This window comes from Panicum hallii, chromosome 5 (genome assembly GCF_002211085.1).
Source record: "Panicum hallii strain FIL2 chromosome 5, PHallii_v3.1, whole genome shotgun sequence".
Taxonomy (NCBI): Eukaryota; Viridiplantae; Streptophyta; class Magnoliopsida; order Poales; family Poaceae; genus Panicum; species Panicum hallii.
The window spans coordinates 52,101,097-52,120,771 of record NC_038046.1 but is presented as its reverse complement, the minus strand read 5'-3'; the positions used below and the strand labels follow the sequence as shown (position 1 = coordinate 52,120,771).

The window sequence follows — 19,675 nt, the reverse complement described above, 5'->3', positions numbered from 1 at the left end:
TCCCACCATGTGTCGCTGCGTAGAAAAGAGAGGAAAATTTGGCTACAATTTGCATCAATTGTTGATGGGGATGGTGGGAATGGAAATGTTTGCTTAATTGCAAATGGGGAGATCTGGCCACGAATTGTTCACGCATGCATTGTTTACAGGAGATAAAGCTAATTCCGTGGAAGTTAGATAAGTATTCGATCGCCTGTCGAGAAAATATACGTTGTGTGCGGAATCCTACCAACCTTTTCCCCAGAAAAGAAAACAAAAAGGAGACAAATTCTCAAGAAAGGAATACGATTCACTCGCTCTAGTTTACCACTTTACTTAGCCATCACACAAGAGAAGAATTTGAGCTGTACGTGTGCTCATCCTTGGGACAATTTTTTTTTAGCGAAAAGGAATTCGACCATCCTTTTATCGGGAAAAAAATCGATACTCTCTCATTGTCAAGTATATATTTTGGTGTACGGCAGGAATAATGGGGGGATGGAATTGATGTTTGCTTTTGGCTGTAGACAAGCTTGCAGCATCTGCAAAGAGAGATCTTGGCTTATCCTAGCTAGTTTCCTAGTGCCTACGTGATGGCACATTGTTGGATCCCTCAGCTTGCACCCTGTAAAACTGGCATGCTCATGGATTGATAAATCAGAGTCGGTTCGGTTTGCACAGTACGTGGTGAGCGCCGCAAAGGAAATGTTTTTTTTTGTGCGTGTTAAAGTCGCTTTTTCCAAGTATGTGTGCCAAAATTAAAGTTCTCGTTATCTTCCTCCTGAATCTATGCAATACTAATAGGTGTACTAGCTGCTGCTATGTGTGAATTTATGCTTTGTCCTACCCAAACCATCCCGTTGGAGAATTTGTGCTGTGTTTGTGGCTATCTAATTTAGTACTATTAGTTGCTAAGAGTAGTATTGCTTCGATCTTGTTCTGCAACCAGTGACACGTTAACAACAGAACGATGCAAGCATAATACTAGCTCATCCACAACGCAGAAGGGTTAGTTTTTCGATCTATCACCGAGTACTAGAGCATTACCATCCTACGTGGGAGTAACCAAGAAATAGAACTTGATAGATACTAAATTTAGTGCTATACCTATGCTCATTGCTCATTTTAGTAGGCGTAATAGGGATTTGAAAGTCTTTTGGAGGTATACTTCGGCCACCAATCTCTTAGAGTATAACATATCTATTGCTATAAAATCAATGTCTCTCGTTAAAAGATATTTGAAATACAAATCTATCCATATAACTTTTATACAATAAACGTTATTCATATATAATTTTAACTAATTATTGTTCAAAATTCATAAAGTTTGATTTTTAAATCCTGATACACCTACTAAAAATGATCGGAGAGGGAGTTTAACTAATCCTTTGTCTGGAAAGCAGAAAAATTATTCCCTATAAATCTGCACATGCGAATTGTTTTGGCATTGTTTCAAGTGAGGGAATCCCTACGTAGCATGCTCCTGTTTTCTAACCGGTATTTCAAAGAATCAACAACCATCAGGCTACACTCTAGTACATGATTAAGTAGATAGGCACGTACATTAAGTACATCATCAATGCAACTTGCATGTTGTGAACGAATGTATGCATGCTTGCACGCTTTACGTCACTGAGCTGGCCAGCAGCATGGATTGATGCACGCAGTCGTCAGTTACTTGCAGCCAACAAATTCTAGATGGGGATTGGGGAATCGTATTCGGGAACGGACGATCATACTAGGCTGTGCACACACATGTTCTCACGTACGTGCAGACTGTTCACCAAGATCTTCTGACAGCAACCGGCCCGGCCGGCTAGCTGATCTGAAAAGGCGATCGAGCTCGTGCCTAACCATTTTTGACGAGTTCAACACGTGCTGATGATGAGGCTAATCCATCCATCGCCTACAATAATATATTCCTCAACACGGATGCGTCTCATGTGTAGTCGATCGAGAACTGACTAGTCGTCGTCGTCGATGATGTATTCATCTTTGTTTGATGCATGTGTGTGATTCTTTCTCTCGTTTTCAACTTTGGAATATTCAGATAAACATTGCTTTACTTACCTAACAGTGGTGCACTTAGGCTGATCTGACTAGGATGCATGGTTTCCACAAGTTACCTGCTGCTACTGCTCACCAGTCAAGCTCTGCGAGATGCTAAATTTTGTTCAAACCGGCCGGGGTTTGTCCGCATTTCACACTGCGTTTTGACGATCTTGATTCGATATTCCATTCCATGTGCTGGCCAGCTTGCTAGCAGCTAGGGTTTGTTTCCAGATTGGCCAGCCATGCCCATGCATGCTTGGATTAGCACCAAGGTTAGCCGGGAAAGGAGCTACTGGATCTATATGTCTCCGACCGAGGAGATCGGCAGCAGGTAACTGTCATGTTGGCGTTGGTCCAGCCCTCGCGCTACCTATTTGATTTTATTTTCTTAGCATAGATCGTTTGATTTTCTTATATTAGTAGCTTACAAGATCGAGCGGTTTCTGCAGCCTTCAGGCAAGTTCGCACGTAGCTCCTGATCAATAGGGATTCAAGGTCTAAGGTTAAAATTAAGAGTCTCGCTCATGGATTGTGTTGTGCGTCGTGGCTGGAAGATTGGGATCCCAAGCAATTTTAGAGGGTACAGGTGGGAACTAATCTTATCCTGTCACAACAATCAGATCATTAGCTCGAATATCCCCCGCACTCGTAGTGTGATATATATGACGTGAATTGGCAGAAGGTACTAGCCATATCACTAATAAGAAATATTCCAAAATTTTATAGAAGATTCCTGAACCGTAGAAATAGGCATCAAATGCATGCACTAATTATTTTTCAGTGCACATATGAAAAACTTGACAGAATCATAATTTTTTGGAAAACATTTATCAAGACAGTATGCACGTATCGTTTTCTGCATTTACATACCCTAAGCATTCGTGGAGATGTACGTAGGTTACGGACTTCACAGTTGCATACCGCTATGTTGTGACTAGACTAGAGGTATGAATTGGAACGAGGTGTCGCAGTGCCCTGCATGGTTCTCCGATCCATGAAAGCCTACAGCTAGCCCTAGTAAGAACCGGATTCGTGCTAACAGTATTCAGTCTAGGATGGCCAATCAATCAGCCGATCGTTCTCGTGGAAATCGCTGGCCATCGAATATATGGGGATCGATCACATCCAACGCGTCACAGAAGAAGCTTCACTTGGTGCGCGTCAGTAACTCTGTCACGTGCCCTTAATCCACAATCTTGAGCTGTGTTTAGTAGGAAGCTTCTTGTGGAACTTAGCGTGTGCAAACGAATTAAGAGAGTGTGAAATAGCGTGCCTGAGACTTGTATTCGATCGCGACAATATTCTATATGCTTCAGATTTCCATGTCCTGTCATTAGTCACCTGATAAAATCCGTCACAAATGCAGAGGGAAGAAAGATTCTATCAAACTTGATGTCCCTCGCTGATTGGCGCCTTGCTGATTGCTGGTCCATTTCCTTTCTTCCCTCTAAGCAGCTTCACACAGTTGAATGGAACTCATCTTTACTGAACAGTTCAGCTTGCAGATAACCACACTTTGAAGAATTTTTCCCAGGAGTTCGAAAATTCAGAATGGGTGCGAGGAGCTTCGGATGTTATTCAGGCTATTGTGGATTTTTCTCATCCTCAAAGTTCAGCTCAGCAACCAGCAGAGGCAAATGTTTTGGAATGACCAGCAAGGCAGCAATTCAACTGCCAGACATTACACCGGCCAATTCCAACAAACAAGAAATAGAAGCATGCAATTGGCGCAACTTAATGACAATTACAACAGAGCAAAATATCTGCAGATAAATGACCAGCGAATGGTTTCAGATGACTCAGTTAAGGGTTCAAAGTGTTTCGCTACAATGTATCCCGTGTTCCCAGTTCGCATATACATATTGCAGAAGTCATAGTTACTGTTCCAGGGATATACATATATATAGATGATGGGATAAACAAAAGAAGATTTGGGAAAGGGCTGCGGAACCCATTAGCTTCCAGATAAGAAGTCCCCTCCAACAGTTACAGGCCTGCTCCGTTAATTATGTACGAGATAACAACGGAGCTCTGAACTACAATCAGAAGTCTCTCCCTTCTCTCTGTTTCAGAGACGGACAGAAAAATGGCAAGTGAATGAGCTTGCCAATTCCTATCTTTGCATTTATTCGGACTTTTCTATGTCAGCTGCAGCCTTTTATTCACAATTGATGGGGAGTCGAATTGGAGCAAAAAGAATCCGAGACCTCATTTCACCTATGGCGGAAGTGCAGAGAAGCTTGCTGAAGATACATCGTCATGACAGAAAGGGGACTAGAGCTCTCCATGCTGGCTCCTTATGACGCTTGCATGCCAGCAGCTGCGGCATTTGGGGGTCGGATAAGTGTGTGGGGGGCATAAACCTTTGATATTGTCCCAACAGGTCCATAAGTAGTTCCAGGCACTGCAGGTGGATTAGCAGAGGACTCCTTGGTTAGAGTGTACTGTGGCCGCAGATCAGTAGACGACGGATATGGAGCCATAGGAGCAACAGGGAAACTGAGAGGATATGGTGCGACTGGCACATCAGTAAGTGATGACACTGAAGGACTATAGTTTAGAGTGCCCATCGGGTGATCAAACTTGCATGTCGGCCCAAACTTGCAAAAGCCATGCTGTGCATAGTAAGTACAAGGCTGAGAACCCTGCAAATCAAGAAGAAGCTTCAGGTGAACATGTGAATTGTGAACTTAAAAAAAAAAGGCAACAGGTAATGCCCATTAATATTCCCAACACTGCTATCATGCCTCATTATAGAAAATCCAGTGTCATGCAAGACTCTGCATGCCTTATATCACTTGCAACCACAGGGAAATACTGGAGGAACATTAACTCAAATTGCTTGTGTCAGGGTAAACCCCAAAAAAAAAATATGTCAAGTGCAAGGAAAAAAAGGATGGGGCATGATAGAAGGAACTGAATTCACGGCAGATGCCACAACAAAATATAAATGTTAATCATCGATCAGATCTTCAATAACCTTCCCACACCCAGCCTCTTTGTGATTTCATAATGGAAAATAATTTTTGTCAAAGTTCTATCATAAGTCATAAGGATGGCTGCCTCAGCCATATGAATAGAAAACTAATTCATCTCAACAAAAAAGAGTAGATCAAAGATGCTAGAATGTACATTACACTTATAAACCAGGCTCTACCGCTCTAGCATCAGTTAAACTGTACAGTTAGCGTTTCACTGTTTAGCTTCCCAACATGATGTTAACAGAGCCAGGGGATTCTTTGGTAACAAGCAAGGTAGCCATCAATTTTTACCTCGGCCAAGAATCAAAACCTTTGCAACTAAGTATAGGGGCTTTTTTGAAGTATAAGAAGGTGCGGAACTTGTAAACAAGATTTTATCCCATAAAAATATCAACAGACTGGAACGAGATGATGTACAAATTATATATTTTACTTTAGTGATATGTTTATATTATATGTCCAGAACTATAAGAAGTAAAAGCACCTAAGTTACACGAGTGAGAAATGAGAAATTACAGAATTTCACAGACCAAGAATGGTTCAAAAGCATAGTTGATCATATCTTAGTGTTGCATTTCCATGTGGATGCAGGGAAAAGGTAAAATCTGCGCTGAAGCACGATTTATGATCAAGGACAACATTTTAAACTATGGAGCATAAGATCAGATATTTCCCATGTAAACCATTGGTTGTTAGTCACATTCTTTCAGTATTTCTCTGCATTTAATTGGTGGCTCAAAAAGCAGCATGCTACACACATTTTAAGATGAATAGTTGGATGCAGCAAAAACTGAAAATACGGTTAAGACATAACCAAAATCTCATTCCTAGTAACTCTTGTTTGTGTTTCCATGTATGTTCCGCATCAGAGTTCCCAGTAAATTTGATGTACAAAACATTATAATGTTTCCATGTATGATTTATGAATTGGAGATGAGATGGCCAGGTTGACTACTAGAGAGCAGTGCTCCAATGAACAATGAACAAATCACACGGACGGACTTAGTTTTGAAACTAAGGTGTCGAGTGGGCAACTGTTAAAGGTGTGCAGTAGCTCATCAGTTTCAAAATTGATATATTCAAAATTCAGCAGGTTTCAACAGAATCTCACATAAATGCAACAATTTTAGCTTTATGGCACAAAATTTTGGAGTCTCTAAACATGCTAGAAGATGAATGTGTTCGAGTGATCACCATGCCTCAATAGGGAGAACGAAATGCATGTGAACAACAACAACAACAACAACAACTTAGCCTTTTGTCCCAAGCAAGTTGGGGTAGGCTAGAGATGAAACCCACAGAAAACAAGAATAAGAAACACAAAAAGGGCACAAGCCAAAGGAAGAGTTAGGGGTTAAACAAAAAGTAACAAGGGTCACGGTTCAGGTACGTTAATTGCTAATCTCCAAGCGCTCCTATCCATAGCTAATTCCTTAGCGATCTTCCACTCCTTAATGTCTCTCTTAACCGTCTCGTCCCAAGTTAGTCTAGGTCTACCTCTACCTCTACCTCTACCTCTACCTCTACCTCTACCTCTACCTCTACCTCTACCTCTACCTCTACCTCTCTTTACGAAATGCATGTGAATTGGGACAAAAAAGAGAGTGTGATTAAATGACACTTGTCAATCAAATTGTTGGCAATAAATGCAAACTGGTAATCAAGGATGAAAAACAATACGGACTATATTCAATGGAGACACCATATATGTTTCCTGAATGATAACAGGTGAATGTATGAGATCTACTCACAGGCCGAAGTGGAAGACCCAAAGGGCTCAGGGCACAGTTAGATTTCGGTCCACTGAAGTACTGAGGATGATGGTATTTGCAGGCTGCTCCATATTTACAGGTTCCTGTCTTCATGTAATGTTCACATTCAGGCTGCCCAGGCCGCTCTGGTAAGGCATATTCTTGTATGTTGCTGCTTGAAGTCCCAGCTGAGGAATACAGTTGCGCATAATGACTGCCATACGTGAATGCAGAGGTTGGCCCCTGGTGCGACAAGCCATAAGGTGGACCTGTTTGAGCAGTTTGCTGTCCCCCAGCTGGTGCAACCTGGTTCATAGGTGACTAGAAACAAAAACAAAGTTAAAAAGTCCATTAAAGGCAGTCAGGAGCATTTTATTTTCATAACTATGATACTATGATTGCATTTCCAAGACATGAAGGAATCACTAAATTGCATCCAATTAGTTTGTGGCCTTCTAAACTCTTCGTTTCTAGTGATAGGCAATAAATGTTACATCAATAACAAGGGATGTTATGAACTTATTTCTAAGTATTTGAGTCTATACTGGACAAGTCATATTAGAACGAAAATATTCTTCCTGAATTATATACCAGAGTGCCTTCTATAAAGAAATAAAGAACAAAATGACAACAATAGAAACTTACAATATAAGGGTTCCATCCATGCATTGGCATAAGTGTAGGTGGAAGCATCATTGGTGGATACGAGCCTGGTAAAAATGACCCTGGCACAACAGGAGGCCTCCCCATTTGCCAATTGGTAAGATGTGGATATGGATGTGGGGAGGAAACAGGTGATGGTTGCACTGGTGGATACATGGTAGGTGTCTCTGAAAGAATACCAAGTTCCGGGTGATGGAATTTACATGTACCTCCAAACTTGCAATGCCCAGTTTTCATGTAATAGGAACATTCCTTTTCACCCTGCGTGAACCATGGAAAGTTTCATAAAATGAACAAACAAGATTCTTAATTAAACAGAAACTTTGATTGAATGAGAACTCCCACCTGACGTAGAGGGAACCCACTGCTGTTTAATGCCACAGGTACAAAACCACCTTCCCTGGGATGATCAAACTTGCAGTTGGAACCAAATTTACAGGTCCCATTCTTTGCATAGTACTGAGAAAGCAAGAGAATTTGTAACCGGAGTTCCCACCACATCACAGTAAAAAAAAATCATATAGTTTGATCTACACTATCAATCATAAAAAGCTTTATAATCTGTTTAATTACCTCACAAAGTGGCTGTCCCGGTCGCTCAGGATACTCCACTGCACCTGCAGTCCTTTCAACTCCATTAACCTGAAAACCACACCAGAATCAAACAGATACATGTCTAAATCAAAAGGAAGCCAAAATATATTCAAATTATCCTATAATACATACATTCGACTCAAATCCACTCAATTTGGTGTGACAGATTCATAGCCATATTACACATGTTCAATGAAGGTTCTAGCTCCTACCACCAAACCTTGGCAGATGTGAACACAGTCATGTGGTAAAGACTCAAAGCATAAGAAAAGGACAGGCAATACAATCCTAATAGAAGTAGAACTGTGGTGCCAGACCAGGCCTACAAATGAAAGCTACTAAGCGCCTAAGCAGTATGGTTTCGGAGCCAAAGTTGGGAACTCAAAATTCCCCACATCAGCAACAAGACACCAAACTTCCATAACTTTCACTTCCATCCCTTACAGTAATCATCACTCGCCAAAAAACTTCAACTTTAAGCAAGACGCTCGTCACCCACCAACCAGGTGTAATCCAACTCGTCGGTCATTGTCAGGATAGCAGAAGCGGTTAGCTCTCCACACTCCAGTAACCATCGCACACGCCGAGCACGAGCCGGAAAGCAGAACAAAACAGAGCAGAACAGGGTGGGGAGAAACGGCACGGGATGAAGCGGCGCTCACCGGGGCGGACCGATCGCGGTCGCGGGGGTGGTTGTAGCGGCAGCGCTCCCCGTAGCCGCAGGCGCCGGTGCGGAGGTAGTAGGCGCAGTCCGCCTCGCCCGGCCGCTCCGGCAGCTTCGCGTCCCCCGCCTCCCCGTCCCCGCCGAGCCCCAACCTCCGCATCGACTCTGCGAAAGCGTCCACGGCGACGTCACCGTCAGCACGCACCCGGGCTGCAGCGAGCGACCGCATCGGAGATCCAAAACCCTAGCGAGCGGGCGAGCAAAAGAGCTGCAAGCGGCGAATCCCCCGAACCCCGCAGAAAACCCCAATTGCGGGCCTAGCGTACCTTCCAAGCCGGTGCTGGCGTCGCCGCCCCCGCCTCCCCCCTTCGCAGCCGCGTACGGCTCCATCCGGCGCACCCCCGGAGCGCGGCGATCGGGCGCCTGCCTCGCCGGGCGGGCTCGATCGGAGGCGAAGCTCGGGCACGCGTGCACCCAAAGCTCACGGAGCCAACAGGGGGTGGGAAAGGAAATCACTCCCGATTTTTTTTTCTCTCCGCGCTGCTGCAGTGCTGCCGGTGCTTGCTGCTGCTGCCTCCTCCTCGCGGTTGCTTCCTGGCGACTCCTCTTCTCTCCCCTCACCTCCCCCCTGCACACAGCACGCTCGCGGCCCGGCCCCCGTACGCGGTCGCGTCGCGGCGCGGCCTTTTTGCGGGAGAGGGATGGGGATCGATCGATGGGGGGGGCGCGGGGTTGGAGTGGTGGTGGGGTTCCTGTTCCTCCCGTTCGGCGCTGGAGCGGAGCGGAGCGGAGCGGAGCGGAGCCCGTGCCCGCGGGGGGACAGCGAGCGGAACGGGCGGAGGACGCGTGGTTTGGCTCGCGCGACCGCAACTGGGTACGGTTACGGCGCGGCGGGGCGGGGCGGGGCGGGGCGGGGCGGGTTGGCGGGCGGTTGCTGGTCGCTGCTCGCTCGCTGTAGGCTGGCGGAGTAGGCGAGCCGAGGCGCGGCGCCAACGGAAGAGGGGGGAGGCGGAAAAGGGGGCGGGTGGGCAGGGGCAGGGGCGGCCGCGTGTCGCAGTAAATGCGGGGTCGTCGTGGTGGGCCCGGCGGAGGACGACGGTGGTTCGTTGCTTTTCTTGCGCGGCGCTGAGCAAGCGAGAGGGGTCGTCACGTGCCGCTGCCACGCGCGGTAGACCGGGGCGGGTTCCTCCCGTACTCGCATGTCGCATCCGAGGAGCATCTCTATCCCCGGCTAGTATTTCACCGCCCCGTCGTAGTAGCTGTTGGGATCTCTGTTGTGGAGTGGAGTCGTTGGATTCTCGATTCCAAAAAAATATCACTGGACTCAAACCATGCGTTTTGGTTCGGAGATATGTTTAAGTCCATCTCTATTTTTATAGATTTGGTCGAACCCGGTATGTGTTTGGTTGCTAGATTAAATTGGATCCAATATTTTATATGTTTGTAAGAATACGGATGTGGATTAAGGTGGTTATTTTTAACACCGTTAGTAGCCTTTCTGTGGGATCCACGTGCCAATCTCCTCATCTTTTCTTCCTCTTCCCTCACCTTCTTCATCCTCACTCTCCTCGTCGTGCACCCGCGCCGCTGCGACCCTCGCAGCGCACCCGCGCGCTGAGCTCGGCCGCCGCAGGGAGCTCCCGCAAGAGGGGCTGCTGAGCTCAATCGTGGCGGGTAGCACCCGCGAGCGGGGCCACCGTCGTGGCCTCCCTTCGAGCTCAGCCGCTGCCGCAAGCTCCTACAACTCCAGCCCACCACCGCACCCGCCGAAGCTCGACCCACCTGACGCCACTCGTCCTCCGCTGCGCCCGAGCTCGGCCAGCGGTCGCGTCCGCTGGGGTTCGGTCCGCTTGACGCCGCCTCTCACAATGGCCCGAGCTCGCCCCGTTGCGTCGCTCCTCTGCTTGATTGGCAGCCGGCCTCGTGCCGCCTTTGCCTACCCCACCTTGGAGCCGGCCGCCACGGCCCGAGCACGCCTCTCCGTGCCGCTCCCCTGTTCAAGCCGGCCATGCCTCGGTCCCCTGTCATGCCTCACTCATCCGCCGGAGCCTGCCGCCGCGGCCCAAGCTCACCCCGTCGCACCGCTCCTCTGCCCGAGCCAGCTGCCGCGGGCCGTGCTCCCCCGCCATGCCACTCCTCCGCGCCGCGCGCCCCCGTTCGATCGAGACAAAGCCCCGACGGCGTTGAAGTGGATTGGGGTGGTCCGCTTAATTTGAACGGACCACCTCGACCCGCGTCTAAGATAATATTCACCCTTGGGGATGGATCCAATCTATCTCATTCTCAAACCAAACACTTTCAAAAACAAGTTCCATCCAACCCAACCTACTTAGACCCTTGAACCAAACACATACTGTTAAGACTGGTTGGACCCTCGAACCAAACACATGCTGCTAAGACTTCTCACAATGTGTGGTTAAAATAATGCCTAAAAGAGAGAAGATTGGAGCATCACTCTTTCCATTGTGGCTTGTGATGCTAAAAAAAAACTGGGAGCGGGGCATGTATATGCACCAATGCTCCATTCCTAAACAATAATTTTTTGCTTTGGTTGTTGCAAAATAGCGATATTTTATTTCCTGCGGGTCCCGAGCTTTTACATAGCGGCGATGCCAAATTTTTCGCACGTTACAGCTTTGGAGAGTGATGCTTATTTTCTTGCAGTGGGGCCTATTTATTTTCAGGCTTCCCTAGCACATTGTGTAGGGCCTAATCTACTCCCTCCCTTCTAAAAAAAATATCTCTTACTTTCTAGGGAGTCAAATAATTCTAAATTTGACCAAATTTATTTAAAATAGCATTAACATTTCTGTTATAAAATAAGTATCATCACATTAATTATGTAATATATTTTTATACTAAATCTATTTGAAGACATAAATGTTAGTCAATTTTTGTACAAATTTGGTCAAACTTGAAAATTTTTGACTTCTCGAGAAGCGAGAGTTGCATTCTTTTTAGGACGGATGGAATATTTTCATCCTGTAATTTTGATTGGTTACTATTCTGTTGTTAAATCAGTAAAATCCGGGACTTAAGCGTTAAAACGGTTACTAGTATGTCACTATGATTATGATCTTCCAGAATGACTCCTGAGTCTGACCCAGTCACCCAGTTCAGGTTTTCAGGACCTACCGATACCGTGTAGTTAGTTTTTTTTTATATAAATAGACCTTGTAGTTACTGAGTGCGAATGTGCGATCACTCTGGAAACCATAAAAAAACATGTTCCAATTGGAATATCTGTCTAAAGAGTTCCTTTTTACTTTTAAGGTTTGGATCTAAATAAAATAGTGCTGTAATAAGCAAGTTGAATCACCGTGTGGGTATCTTTGCATGGAGACTTTTTCATCAACGGCTAGGCTAAGTTCCTCTTGTTGATTCCCCGCCCCCCCCCCCCCCCCCCCTTTATGAGCTTCTCTTGTTGAAATTTTAAGTAGAATTGGAACTGCTTCACAAGAATGAAAGGGAGCAGTTTCACGGAGCGTTGGCAGGAGTGACACACAACAAACTACTTGAACGGGCGTTTTTCCGTACCTGTATTATATGCGCGCTCTATTTTTTTTTCAAGTCAGATATGTTGGAACATTCATGCAAATGGCAAAGGCGAAATTTGTCGTACGCTCTGAAGAAAAAGAGGATAGGCGAACATAATCATTTAGGAAGACACGTGTACAGACTTGTGTTTTCTATTCTAGAAGAGACGACAAATTTTACACAATAATTTGCATGTGAACATATTCTAACGTGTAGTAAAGCTAATATTTTTTAATGCACAGATTCAACTTTTGGGGGAAAGTATAATTGGTGCATCAGATCCCAAGATCGCATATGCTTTTCCGTACCTCCCGGCACTAATATAAAACAGAACAACGCTAAAAGTGTGAAGTTGACCTCATCGATACAACCGTTTCGGTAATGACAGCAAGATCTCTTCAATTAAGCATTCTTTGTCCATTACAATGCGCCTTGCTCCTAGTATGGACATATATATAAATGCAGTTACAAGTCTCAAGTCTGTTGATGATGATATATATATGTAACATATATATGACAATATACAAGAAAAAAAAGAGAAGAAAAAGAATTTTGGAAAAGTGGAGGAGAAAACCCAGTAACTCTGCATGTGAAAATTTTCCTGATAACAACGAAAATTTCCTTGCCTGAGAATTATTTACCGAGGGAATGGACCTGAGTCTCACCACCTTGCCCAACATGCTATCGAACCTGACATTCAAAAACCTTCCTTCTTTTTCCCATTTCGGACATGAACAGAAGAACACAAAAATTGCAAGTGAATCAAGCTTGCTTGTAACCTATCAATGCTCTTATTGTGATGGTAAAGAAAACCACCCTAGCCACGGCTTCTCTACAGAGGCCACAGCTTCTTATTCACATTGGAGAGGCCTATCGGAACTGATGTCAAAAGAGCAAGTGTTATCAGCGGTAGTATGTTCTATGCTATGACGAAATTCAATGTAAGGTTAACCTACCTGTGTCAAAGCGACAGAAAAATTGTGCTGAGGAGATCACTCCACTCAGCTCAGAAATCAGCGACCACCACCAGGGCTTGAACTGCTGACACCAGTAGTAGAAGTCTGAGTTCGCATAATGGTATCTGGAGGGAAAACCCCTTTTGGCAAGACTGCTCCAACAGACTCGGGTGCTGCCACTGGTGATGCTACTTGATTGATAGATTGGTCTTTGGTTGAAATATATTCTGGGGAAGACGAAGATGGAGCCAACGTGGCAACAGAAAAGCCGAGAGGGTAAGGAGCAATTGGCATGTCAGATAGGGGTAAAGCTGATGAACTGTAGCCTAGTGCACCCATTGGGTGATCATATTTGCATGCAATTCCATATCTGCAATATCCATTTTGGGCATAGTATGCACAAGGTTGAGCACCCTGTATGTTTAGATAACAGAGAGATTGGTAAGAAGCTGCAGACCATTTTCCCAAAAATGAAAAACATGACAAAAAAAACATCATGATAAGTTCAGACAGCATATAAAAAAAGAAACATAACATCCTATATGTTTGTACTCAACTGCAACCAGCTGCAGTAGGCAAATGTGCAGGATAAAGAAAAAGGATGACAGTGTATCCAAGACACTTCAGTAAGAGGTACAAATCTCTATGCCATTACAAACTAATACAGGATTTCACACCAACAAGCACAATCAGTAAGGAGTTTGGAATATGCAACTAAATGTCAAGATCTTACAAGGTCAAACTAAAGGGGGGAAATGTTACAAGAGGATATTTGCAGATTTCACAATATATGGGACATTTTGCAGGGTACAATGAAGTTAAGTCAAATGCTTTAAAAGAAACTTAGTCCCAACTGAACTCCTTTGCTTTACTGAACTGAGCACCTTAATTAGACAGGGATATAGTAATCATGAGTGAGTGCAACATGGATTCAGTTGTTATTTCTGTATCAAAATTCCAAATTCCATATCTTATTTGTTCTTGATAAAAAATGTATCATGGTTCTGAGCAAATGACAATGCAGATGCTCAATTCATTCTCGTTCTCACAACACTTTGTTATAGTACACTTCACATAGTTTATGACGACCCGCCACAGTGAGTCATCCAATAGCATTCCAATTATATTAACTACCATTTCAATCAGTTAAAAAATGATATCTACCTTGCAAGAGCTGATTATCAGGGGAAAGAGGAGAATTGCACTAAGTATGCATTTGTTTTATATTGGTTCACCAAAAGGGATTTAGTAGAAACAAACAAAAACCAATTCGTGCCTTACATAAAGCAAATTATTTGTCTTAGTGGACGGAAATCCATGACAAGTATAGCAAGACGACGTATTAATATTGCTGCAAGCCATCTGTGCGCATGGTAAAGCTTATAAATACCAGAGTTAATCTAATACCTCTATAAGTTCCCTATATAGGCCACAAATGGTTTTCGTTCAATCTTCCAACTGCTCAGCAAGACAGCATACTAAGTAGGTGAAACTTTGCTATTTCACATGATCATCACATTAACTAGATTGTAATAATATCATCCGCATATTGGTTCACATGGATTTGTTTCCTGCTCTAAAGTGGGTTCTACTCTCACCCCGTCAGTTCAACTCCACCCCTTTTTTATATATGTGTACTGTGGTGAAATAACACAAGAAGCCATGTTGTTAAGCCCAGCTTGTAGTTCTCGTGCTGTGATTATTATACATGGTTTTCCAGCAAGATTCTCACGTAAAATAGTGTCCCATTTTCATAGACTGCTAGAGACCTATGCAAAGATTATTGAAAGAAAAGGAACTAAACAGAGATGCTAAACTAGATAGTCACTCATTTGGATAGAACATTATCATGGAATACAATGGCTCTCTTGGAGACTATTGAAGCAATTCTCTTCAAGTTTTTTTTTTACAAAAATCGTATGCTTTCTTTTGTTACTATAGTGGTGAGGAAGCATGGTTTGACAGGTTTGATTTGTTCAAATTTGCTAAAACTGCGGAAGCATCCTACTAATGGAGAAATATAGTAACTTAGAAGTAGCATTACTGAATTAGTCCCGTTAACACATAAATATATACCAAGTTCTGGATGCTCACCGGACGAAGTGGAAGGCAGAGAGGGCTGAACACATAACTGGACTTAGCAGCACTCCAATCTCGAGGATGATTATATTTACATGTAGCTCCAAATTTGCAATCTCCGGTCCTCATGTAATACTGACACTCAGGCTGCCCTGGCCGCTCAGGGAATCCATGCTCTTGATGGTTATTGCTCGATTGTCCAGTCGAGGAAGAATAGGGCATGTATGGACTTCCATAAGCAATTGTAGCGGAAGATCCATGGTGTCCTATACCATATAATGGTCCAGCTTGAACAGTTTGTTGTGCTCCAACTGATGCTACAGGATTTACCGATGCCTGCATCAATGAAGAGTTAAAACTTAGGAATAATCAAGTCACTCTTTTAGGTAAATATATTTTTTATTAGTTTTCTTTTTATTATTTTCCAACAAGTTAACTGTATTGCCCTACATTATTTCTTTTCTTGACATTGCCAAGTAATTTCAGGTAACATATCAATGAATGTCTTTCAGACCTTGCCTAGACAGATCATATGATAATCTTATACTAGCTTACAAAAGGGCTTGCTCATTTTCTTTATATTTGGTACAAGTTTGTTGCCATGAACCCTTTCTTCTGTCGAAAATAAAGCATTTTGTCCAAATTATATACCGGATAAGGGTTCCATCCTTGCAATGGAACCATTCCAGATGAGAGCATCATCGGAGTATATGAACCTGGTATATATGATCCAGGAACTACAGGTGACCTTCCCATTTGCCAATTTGCAAGAGGAGCATATGTATGGGGGGAGGTCACAGATGCTGATTGTAATGGTGGATATATTCCAGGGGTCACCGGAATACCACCAAATTCTGGATGATGAAATTTACATGTAGAACCAAACTTGCATTGCCCAGTCTTCATATAGTAGGAGCATTCTTTCTCACCCTGCAATTCATTCATGTAAATTATTTTCTTGCAAAATAATTTGAAATAATCCAAGAAGCACGGTCATAGGAATTTTCATACCAGGCGTAGAGGGAATCCACTGCTGTTTAATATAACAGACTGCACTGATCCATCTTGCTTAGGATGGTGGTATTTGCAATTGGAACCAAATTTACAAGTACCAGTCTTCAAATAATACTGTAAAAAAAGGACAAGCAGTAAATCACCAAAATTTAACAAGTCATCTGACATAACATATAATAAGAGGTGTGAATAATTACTTCCTTCGATATTTGTTCACCCTGCATGCCCGTGGACAAGCAGCAGATACATGTTACACTGGAGGCATGCAAATAGTGTGCAGGAGTTGCCGGATACATGCTTGAATGTGTGACTAATGCTTAACTCTTTAATGGAAGATAATAAAACTTGAGTTTGAAGGCGTTAATGTACCTCGCATACAGGTTGACCCTGTCTCTCTGGAAAGTCTGATGCTGCTCCATTCTTGGCACCTCCACCAAACTAAAGTTTGAAATAATATTGAAAGAAACTATTTAACAGTTTTGCACTTCAGTAGAATTTGCAAAAATGTTCCCTAGAATTCTATCGGGAAAAAATATACTCTTAGCAACTAGGGATTTATTTGCAGCATACGTCAGATTGTCAAATCATTTAGGATTATCACCACGGATGTTACATGTGCTAGCTATAACTATTAAGTAATAGCAGTACTCAAAGTTGTGATCATTTGCAAGTATAGCAGGTCATAAAGCTCCTAATCCGTGAAAAACAAGGATTAAAAAAAGTAACTTCAAGCTACCATGTACCAACCATCAGCATTGTTAATAGAAAAGTTAAAATACAAAGATGACCGTCCCTGCTTTCGTTCCTTCACATTTGACGTAGAAAACTTAGATAACTACCAAATTGGGGGGAAGTAACTTTTTATGTCATCACTCGTCAGGATCACTATGACAACATCGAAAGTGGAAAAAAACAGGGGCGGGTAGTGGGGCTATCAGTATGTGCATTTATTACAACCTGGTAAAACTGGAAGGAGCCAATAAAGACAAAGTAGTGAATTTGAAGCATAGAGGAAACAGAAACGGCATAGCAGACATCAACAACAAACTATGAAAGGAAGGAATAACATCACACACACAACTGGCCATCAGCTCCCAAAAGGCTGCCAAGGCATCCGATCACTAATAACAAGACGCCACGGAGAATTTCACAAGTGCCGCGTCCGAGCACTGGCTATGGAAGAACCACATTACCACAAATCCACAATCACTAGTTTCAGCGTTCCGACCCTCACGGGGGGTCACATCGTAACTACCTCGATCGCACGGCGAATCTACCTGAAGCGGAGTAATTCACCGTCGACAGCGACTCGGACGCGGACACGGGGCACCAGATCGGGGGAAAGAGCGAGAGCAGCGCGGGAAACAGGGCTCACGCTCACCTCAGTGCCGCCGCGATCGCGGGGGTGGTTGTAGCGGCAGCGGTCCCCGAAGCCGCAGGCTCCCGTGCGGAGGTAGTAGCCGCAGTCCGCCTCGCCCGGGCGCTCCGGCAGCCGCGCGTCCGCCTCCGCCTCCCGCTCCCCGTCCTCCCCCTCCCCGCCGCCGTCCAGCCCCAGCCTCAGCATCGGCCCTGCAACAGCCACGCATTCGCGCGCCACGCGCACACCGTCACGCCCGGAATCCACCGGAGATCCGCTTGGCCGCACACCGCGCCGGAGATCTGAACGGCACGACAAAAAACAAAACCCGTGTGCAAGCAGAGTACCTTCGAGGCCGGTGCCCGGGCTCGCGCGGCCGCCCTCTCCACCTCCACCTCCACCTCCTCCTCCTCCCGCGGCGGCGGCCTCCTCGGCGTGCGGCGGCTCCATGGCGTCGCGGGCGGCGGGGAGGGTACCCGGAAGCTTCACCGAGCGGCGATCGGTCGGGCGATCGGGGTGGGCGAGGAGGAGATCGGGGGGGTGCCTGGGTTTTTTTTCTCTCTCCCTCTCGTTTCCTTTCCTTCCACCACTGTGGTGTGGCAGGCTACTGCTCCCTCCCCTCTCTCTCTTGTCTGTTTTTTTCTCTCTCCCCCTCCCTCCCTCTATTTTTCCGCTGGGTTTTCCGCTGCCTCTGTCTCGCGGCTTCGCTCGCGTCGCGTGTGTGCGCCTGTCCGGAACTTACACGGGGGTAGGTGTTCGTGTTCGTGTCCCCTTTTCGTTTTCTTTTTAAAATTTGTGAGAGAAAAGGTTTGGGTTTTTTTTGGTTCGTTGCCTTTGCTGCAGGACCACGCTTGAGGTAGCTTAGCTATCTAGGGGGGTGCGGATTTATGGTGATTTTCGTTCGTTCGCTGCATAAATGTGGAGGAGCGATAACGGTTGGAGTTAAGGGAGTGCTGTTTATGGCGCTTGAGGGTGAAGTTATGCGGCTTGTTGAGTCGTCGTCTCCATGGATTTTTGACATGAGAGTTTACAACTCCCGGACATCATCGTTGGTTTGGTTTCCGTGACGTGTCATGTCTCGCGTGTCGTGTGGGAACGTTTTCTGTAAAATGTATAACGCTCGCAGCGCGTGACGGTGAAGCGTGATATAAGGAGATCGCGTATCCAGCCTAAGATGTTTGCTTCACGCGACGTATGTCGTGTTATTTTTGTTTGTTTCGTCGGGTACTCTGGAACGAAATTTCGTGTGGGCTGAACTTTTACTTTTTATGTAATTTTTCTGTTATGTTTGCATGACTAGCCACATACATTTTTGTCCTAATAAAAGCTAGATCTCATGAGCACGAGAGGATATACCCGAATCATTTTGCAATCCTAAATATGCCATGCAAGACACTCTATATATATGGGGCAGTGGTTATCCTAAATGTGTCATGCAAGACACTCAATATATACATGCATGAGGATTTTAAACCAGCAAGGATAAAACCACACTAACCATAAAACAATCTTTGGTACATAAAGAAATGAGAGAACTAAAAGATGGACATTTCTTAGAGCATTTGTAGAATCTTGGACTTTACATGCTAAGTACTAAGAAAACTGCAACTAACTCATTGGGTACAAATAAGGAAAGTACTTGAAATAAATAATACTATTCTTTTGCCTTGTTTATACGCACGTGCGCGCGGGCCTCTCCACCTAAAGTGGACGGACGTCTAGCAAGCGCTTGCTTTTTCAACATTTGATCTTAAGAACAACCAATACGAACAAGATTTGCCATATTATCCAAGTTACCGATGGAGTCGCGCGCAGCTTATAAATCGCAGGGTTTTATTTAATTTACCTACTAGTAATTAAGAGAAGACATTTTGATGCCGCCCTTTGCATGCACACGGGAACGCGCGTCTCGATGTGAAAACGTATGTCTAGCCTAGACCTGTGATTGGGCGACGTGTGATCTTGAGAACCAGTAAGAACAAGGTGCAGTAACCAAACAACGTTCATGTCAAGTATTGTTAACCGAATTCCAAATCGAGTCGCGGCTT

At 44.6% G+C, this 19,675-nt stretch overlaps 1 protein-coding gene across 1 annotated transcript; it reads right to left on the bottom strand.

The window, feature by feature from the left end:
- Nucleotides 1-3,783: 3,783 nt before the first annotated feature.
- LOC112892755 lies at nucleotides 3,784-18,341 on the bottom strand. The gene is made up of 14 exons (XM_025959875.1): nucleotides 17,975-18,341; nucleotides 17,652-17,839; nucleotides 16,640-16,708; nucleotides 16,268-16,384; nucleotides 15,908-16,186; nucleotides 15,272-15,592; nucleotides 13,240-13,591; nucleotides 9,011-9,643; nucleotides 8,683-8,849; nucleotides 8,000-8,068; nucleotides 7,772-7,885; nucleotides 7,409-7,687; nucleotides 6,764-7,084; nucleotides 3,784-4,676 (listed from the first exon to the last, which is right to left on the bottom strand). The coding sequence occupies exons 1-14, from the start codon at nucleotides 18,075-18,077 to the stop codon at nucleotides 4,329-4,331; spliced, it is 3,360 nt and encodes a 1,119-aa protein (XP_025815660.1). The 5' UTR covers nucleotides 18,078-18,341; the 3' UTR covers nucleotides 3,784-4,328.
- Between the last annotated feature and the right edge of the window lie 1,334 nt (nucleotides 18,342-19,675).